Genomic DNA, 7,061 nt, shown 5'->3' on the forward strand with positions numbered 1-7,061 from the left:
TCTCTCCGCATGAAGGTGCAATACCAAGTTGCTCACATGCCCCTTTATGAAACCTTAAAGATCAGAAAGAATTCACAGGGTCATGCATTCACTCAATTAGCAACCAGTTTGCCAAAATATACTACAAATAGTTTTATTCAGCTGGGATATTCTTCCTTTTAAAATCTGTAGCTGATTGCAGCAAGTTCACACCCATCATCGGGGCTGTCAGCAGCTATAAATGTATAAACACCAATATGAACACTCAAATTAGCATGCCAATAAAAGTAGTTTACATAAACTTAATTGGAACAAACATGTACTGTTATACTAAACAGTGGGTCTGGTATGTGAGGGCTGATTTCTCTCTTAGGGAACGGCTTACCTTCAAGCCATTCAAGAATGGAGTGATACCGTTAAATGCAGATGACTGAGTCAAACAACTTATCATCCATTTCTTATTTATTTGCTAAGAAATACAAAGAATGAAACTGTCCTTTTCAAAGCACCAAATTGTTCACATTTCTTCTCAGTGTTCCATCCATAGAAAACGAATGCTGCTTGTAATGTACTGTATGTTCTTTGGGGGAATGTAAATCGACCTGCTCAACACAGGAGATGATGGAGAAGAAGAATTTGCGAAATGCTTATAAAGTGAGTTCAAACACCTCGTTCAACACAAAGAGTTCTGAGAGATTATGAACTATACAAGGATATATGGGTGTAAAAAAAAACTCGAGGAAGGGGTTAGCAGGGCTTTACAGTATTTACAAATGTGATATTGCCTTCATTAAAAACATACTGCGATCTGTATCTTAGCTTTAGCATTTAAATGACTGATAAGTAAAGATGATACAGATGTTGGATGGGGGGTGGGGGTCTGATCAAGTGTAGTTCTGCGTTGCTTTTTGTAGTTTTCCAGTGGGCCACAACATCAAATTGATTTGTTGGGATAATATTTCAATTTTTTTTAATATCCAAAGAAAATAGGCAAAATGACATTCGTGTAAAATATGGAGATATGGAAAAAGGTCATTCATCAAAGGTAGGATTTAACAGGGCACATGTAAGTTGCATGTGCTACATCTTACCTCTGGAATGAATAACACCTAAATACATGCAGAGGCAAAAATGAAGAGTGGTTTCCCCATGATACCCAGCTAGAGAGGCAAAAAAACCCTCCAATACACTGCAGCCTATTTCTTTTTAATTAAATCATTACATATTATGCTTCATGTGAGTTAAATCAGTCCAGAAAGCAAAATATAGCAGGAATTTACACCATCAGTAAAGTTCTGTCAGATTAAAATAGTGTGTAAACCCTTTGCCACTGATAGAAATGTGGGTAAACTATTCCATATACATTCTGAAATCCTACACAAACGTGTCTTTGGCAGTATTTGAGGGTCCCGCTGCGGTTCAGATGACACAGTACGGCTCCATGGGTGTCTGCGTTCCCAGGCAACAGGGGAAACACGCTCGGAGCCTCATCCGGAGCTCCTTGTTGAACAGAAAGCTGATGATGGGGTTCGCTCCCGCCTGGGCGAAGCTCATCCACACAGCAGCCGTCAGGTAAAGCTGCGGGACCGGGGCCCCTCGCACAAATATCCTCAGGTAACAGGCGCTTATGTAAGGCGCCCACAAAATGAGGAAGGTCAGCGTAATCATGTAGTACATCTTCCCGATGCGCTTCTCCATCTTAAACTCATCCAGCACCAGCAGTCTCCTGTTGCCGGGGTGCGAAGCCTGTCTGATCCCCACCAGCGTCGGGGGGGTCGGTCCGCGGCCGAAGCCGGCGATCCAGTTGGCGGCGGCTTGCCCGGTGGCCCCGGGGCCGTGAAAAGTCCAGTTCTGGCTGATAGCTGGCACCAGCTGAGCCGGCTTCATCTTGCGGTGGTCGTAAACGAAGCACAACATCTTTATGTAAACCACATGAGTCGTCCCCACGATGACGGCCAGCATCAGCATGAAGCCCAGGGTGTCGTTCGCCTTCACGTAGCGGTGCTCGAAGATGCACTGCTCCTCCTCACGGATAAACTTGTAGGTGCCCACGTCGAAAACCGGAGGAAAAGCCATCGCCACGGAGAGAGTCCACACCATGCAGATCACCGCCACACACGTACACAGATTCATCCGCTTCGAGTAGAACCTGTGGTGGGCGATCGCCATGTACCGGGTGACACTGACGCAGAAGAGCAGGAAGGCGACGTGGAAGCAGAAAAGCACCGACATGAAGGCGACGATCTTGCAGCTCAGGGGGCTGTACGGCCAGGCGGAGCCGCCGCCGATCGATGCCATCACGAAGGGGAAGCAGACGGCAGAGCGCACCACGTCCGCCAGGCACAGATCCAGCAGGAAATAGTAGGGCGCCTTATGCAGCGAGCTGTCCTTCAGCAGCAGCAGCGACAGCGACGCGTTGCCCAGCAGGCTGATGCCCATGATCAGACCCAGCGAGGCCAGCTTGACCGCAGAGGCCGTGGACGCATAGTTCTGTAAGGACGGGCTGCTCTCTCCTAACTCGCTTGTGTTTGCCATCTATGCAGCCCAGGTAGCGCGTATTCCCACATCAATTCACCGACGAGCAGCAGCGGTATCCTTTCCCCCCCTCTCTCTTCCAGGTCTGAATTTAGAACAAAATCAACACGATCCGCCGCCCCCTTCAGCTGAAAACTACTCAGGAATAAATCCCATCTGGATGCGCATTAATCCCCATCATAAACAAAACAGAAGCAAACAAAACAAACAAAAAGAAAAATCATTTCACGTCTCTTTTTTTCTTCTTATCCTTCATCTCAAAGCGCGTCAGAAGCAGCCCTCTCCATGCTTCTGATCTCTGCTGGACAGAGGCGACCAGGGTTAGCTTCAGACACCATTTCGGAGAGCATCCGTTCAGACGAGCGGCTCAGAGAACACATCTCAATTTTCACCGATGGCGGAGGTCTCCCGTTCCCGTCTTGAGGAATTAAAAAAAGCAGCTGTGCGGCAGCATGGCGCAACACTTACGTATCCACAGCCTCGTCAAAAGGACGCCGAATTATAGCTGTCACACGGAGACTGCAAATAGCACACAGCTGAGCTGAGGTCGAAGCTCACCGAGGTGGAAGCGTCAGTAGGCTACGGGTCTGTGTCGGTGTGTGCAGCGTCTAGTCTATGCGACGCACGTCCGCCTGCATGTAGTGAGCAGGCCTGGGATCAGTCAGGAGTCTCAGCTCCTGCCAGCTATAGGTAGCATGTGTCTGCGCGCTCACGAGATGCAAATGCTTAGAGACAGATCGCCTTTATGACATTATGCAATGTTTTATATTTAGGATGTGAAGAAAAAAAAAACTTTGATCCTACATCTGCACTTGGAGATAAAAAAAAAAAAAAGAAGATTATGTTTTACTGCGTGTTATATAATGATTATTATTGAGATCAAGAAATTGCACAGGGGTCAAGAGGTCCACAAGCACACTTGAATGGTCTGTAAAGTCAGTATGTAGGCTACTCATGCACAGGCCATAATGTAACGTTTCTTTGTGGCCATCTCTCTCACGTAAAACCATTTTTAAAATGTATGAAACACAGTAGCCTACACAGTCTATATTGTAACTTTTATTCAACTTTTTGCACTAAAAAGTTCATTAAGTTCATTTAAATGATCATTTCTGCTGTGCTAATCAATCCTGTTTTCATAGCATGGATGTAAACATGTACAATGGATGTTTATTTCAGCCATGCAAATGCAAAGAATGTCTGTAATTTATATCAGTGCATTTAACCATTTATCCTGGTTTTGATGTTCAGGGAAGTATATTATCTGTACCATTTGCTGCTGTTACCATAAGTTACTATTTGCACATATATTCAGGAGTATGGTTGTAAAACGTTTTTCATTTTATATTTTGTTACATGAATGTTTTAAAGTATGAAACACTTTTGCTTATACTTTCTTTTGTACCCACCTGACTGGAGCGTGGAAATATTACACTGCAACGCACCAACTAAGTGTCCTTTAGTCAAATTATAGATTGACAGGAATGATTATTGCTCTGTGGAGCGTGGAGCTGTCTGTTTAAGTGCCTGCAACCAACTAAAATCAGTTACGTTACTGTTTTACTTTAAAGCTTCAGTTATTAATGCTGTGACTATTATTTCTATCGTGCTGTGTTTCGATTTTTATTCTAGTGGATGTCTAATGTGGGTGCCAGTGTGCCTGTGTCCCCAGACATGGTAAAGCATTATAAGGTTGAGACTCTTATAGTAACTAATGGCTTCCTGTCATTGCCTGTGTTCAGGGTTATCATTAAAACCAGTGAAACCAGTGCTCCTGTAATTGTGCAATGTATGGGGCACAAAAATTTAGCAAAAACTGATAATATATTCATATATAATATAATGATTTGTATAATATTAACTTGGTGTTCCATTCATTAGGACATTTTGTGATTTATTTACTTTATGTTACTTGCCAGACATTTGCTTTTAAATTAAAGCTCTTTTACCTTGCTATGCTAAATTAACCGTTCAACCTAATCTGCACATTTAAAACAAGTTAGTTTAACGAGCCAAGTATCACATTAAATAAGATTTCTATTTTTGTATTTTTTGCATCCTTCAAACAAATGTCATTTATTGCTTTTATAAATGACATTGACTTTAAATTGGTTGTATAGTAATGTTTTTAAAGAAATGAAAATGACTGTTTTAAATTCTGATGCGGGTTTCCCCGAAGTTGACACACATGCCACAAGTTAGAATGGCAAGTTCACTTACACTCAGTCTGATGAAGTTGGTGCATTTTAAAGCATTTCTAAAGGATGTGGTGGGGGGCGTTTTATCCTGGAAAATCCTGTTGTTGCAACAGCACCATCTGGTGACCCTTCATGAAAAAGAAAGGCCAGCACAGGCCTACCGAATGGAACATTTAGGAGGGCCATACTAAAATACGGGATAGTCAAATCCATCTCAGCAGGGGTTGTGTATTTTTAATTAAAGCTAACATGTGACTAGACTGCACCTGCTGCTCATGCTGCAGTGATTTTCCAGCATGCCTTGCAACCAAGGCAAACCTTGGCGAAGGCGGTCGCACTTTTCTCCTCTCCTCCTTTCCCTTATCTTCCCTGCTTAGCCTCTTGTGTCCTTGTCCTGTCTCCTGTGTATTACTTTCACTGGAACAGTCTCTCACTTTCGTTCTCCCAGATAACGACTGCGTGTTGACTATTCTTCCCATTCCATGCAAGGCCACCTGAGTTGGCCGGCAGACTGTTTACTTAGCCTGATAGGGCGGAGGACACTGTCTCAGCTGAACTCTGGACACGCACACACATACACATACACTGATACGCACTCACTCATCCCCCTCCCTTTCCAAACGCCTTAGATGCTTGTTTCCTGTGGGGGAAGACGGCGGGTCTATGTGCCGCGCTGGAATGGTAGCACTGTGCAGGATGACTGCTGTGTTTCCTTCGGATTACTCCTCACCCCGTACCCAACCTTGTGGCTTGTCACGTGCTCCAATGTTGTACCGTGGACATTTATGTGTTCTCTGTGCAGAGGAGTTTTTTTGTTTCCTGTTCTCATGCTGTCCTCTCATAGGTGCCCAGCATGAGTAGAGGTCTCCTTTTCCTCTTCTACTTTCCCATTGTTGTGTACTTTTTCAGCGTTTTTCTGTAACGCTGCCAATCTCCGACCTGTATTCCCATGTGATGTCTATGTTGTGTAAGTCAGGGGCGGGGGGGGGGGGTTCTATTCCACTGCGGGGCAACCTGCATGTGGCCAATAAAGCCTTTCATTCATTCAACCAACCGGCTTGCATGCTGAGTTCAATGAGCATAAGAGCTCCAGCTTTTAAGCCCTCAAAGCTATTGTAAAGACAAATATTTGGTTTGTTAGGGGATTCATGCATTCAAGTCCAAAGGAATAATTAAAGAGGGATGTTCAGGCAAGCAATACAAATATTATAAATCCCATAAAAACCCCTGGAACACCCACATGGTTCCATCTCAATCGAATAAAGATACAATAAAGGTGGTACATTTTTGAATTTTGATTAGATGTTATACGATCATACAGATTGTAAAACAGTGAGAAAGTGCTAAGTTCATATTTGTAGAAGTAATTTTGTCCCTAAAACTGTTATATTTGGTTGTTAGATTTGAGCTGTCCAGGTTTAGCACTGGTTTGCTATGGTGGAAAGTTTAAACTTAGTGATCTAGTGGCTGCTCAGCCGAGATCTGCTGAGTAAATGCCCAAAGTGGAAATAATATAAAACCTTGGCAAAACAAAACAGCCTGTAATTATATATACATCTGTCTTGACCTCATTTAAGTCTTTCCGCTGACATTTCTGAACTTGAATATTTCCCTAACCAAAGTGTCCTAAAAACAGGCAACAAGAGGTTTTGGACCAAAGATAGTGAAATAAAAAGATGCCTTACTTACTAAAAATATAGAACAGATTTCGTGGAATTATTGTTTCCTGTTCTAGTAGACACCCTTCATCAGTACTTGGTGCAACAATCCAATGTTTGTTATAAATAGATCCACTGCTCTGCACAGTAAGCCTTTTAGACAGATTTCTTTTCCTACTCTTGGCTCTGTATGATACCAATGAGTAGTGAAGTCCTTAATATATCTCAAGCACACAGTTTTGACTGTGAGCACTGAAGCCAGATTCAAATGTTCTGTTTGTGAGGGGCAGCCAATCAGAAAAAGAGTTGGCTCAAGGAGAGGGCTGGGTTATAAATGAGTGGAAAGGTTTGTTTTTGATGAAGTGAGAAGCTGTATTTTGGAATGTGAATCATGCAAAGCTATTGTAGAAAAATCCAACAACAAAAATATGGAACTGGAAATGAGCATTAGTTGTGTGCAAATTTTGGTATTGAGCCGACACCAAGTACATACAGCGCCAGTATTGTTGATACCAATACTGATACTTTTAACCTATGAATGCAGCTTATGTAGGGAAGAGCAGATTATGATTTATGAGACAAATCATCATCAATTTGCACATTCTTAACATATTTTAATAACCACTAAATCTTGTGTTTTTGTCTTTCTACAATAATTAGCTAATATATAAAAATAAATATAGGTTTTGTT

General features: G+C 42.7%; 1 protein-coding gene across 1 annotated transcript; it reads right to left on the reverse strand.

Annotated features, from left to right (window-relative positions):
* Positions 1–441: 441 nt before the first annotated feature.
* gpr27 (G protein-coupled receptor 27) lies at positions 442–3,183 on the reverse strand. The gene has a single exon (XM_006784748.3). The coding sequence runs from the start codon at positions 2,512–2,514 to the stop codon at positions 1,399–1,401; it is 1,116 nt and encodes a 371-aa protein (XP_006784811.2). The 5' UTR covers positions 2,515–3,183; the 3' UTR covers positions 442–1,398.
* Positions 3,184–7,061: the final 3,878 nt, after the last annotated feature.

Source organism: Neolamprologus brichardi, chromosome 5 (assembly GCF_056152115.1).
Source record: "Neolamprologus brichardi isolate AB-2024 chromosome 5, ASM5615211v1, whole genome shotgun sequence".
Classification (NCBI taxonomy): Eukaryota; Metazoa; Chordata; class Actinopteri; order Cichliformes; family Cichlidae; genus Neolamprologus; species Neolamprologus brichardi.

Coding starts and splice junctions, on each gene's coding strand:
- gpr27 (XM_006784748.3), bottom strand. CDS start 2,514: ATGGCAAACACAAGCGAGTTAGGAGAGAGCAGCCCGTCCTTACAGAAC.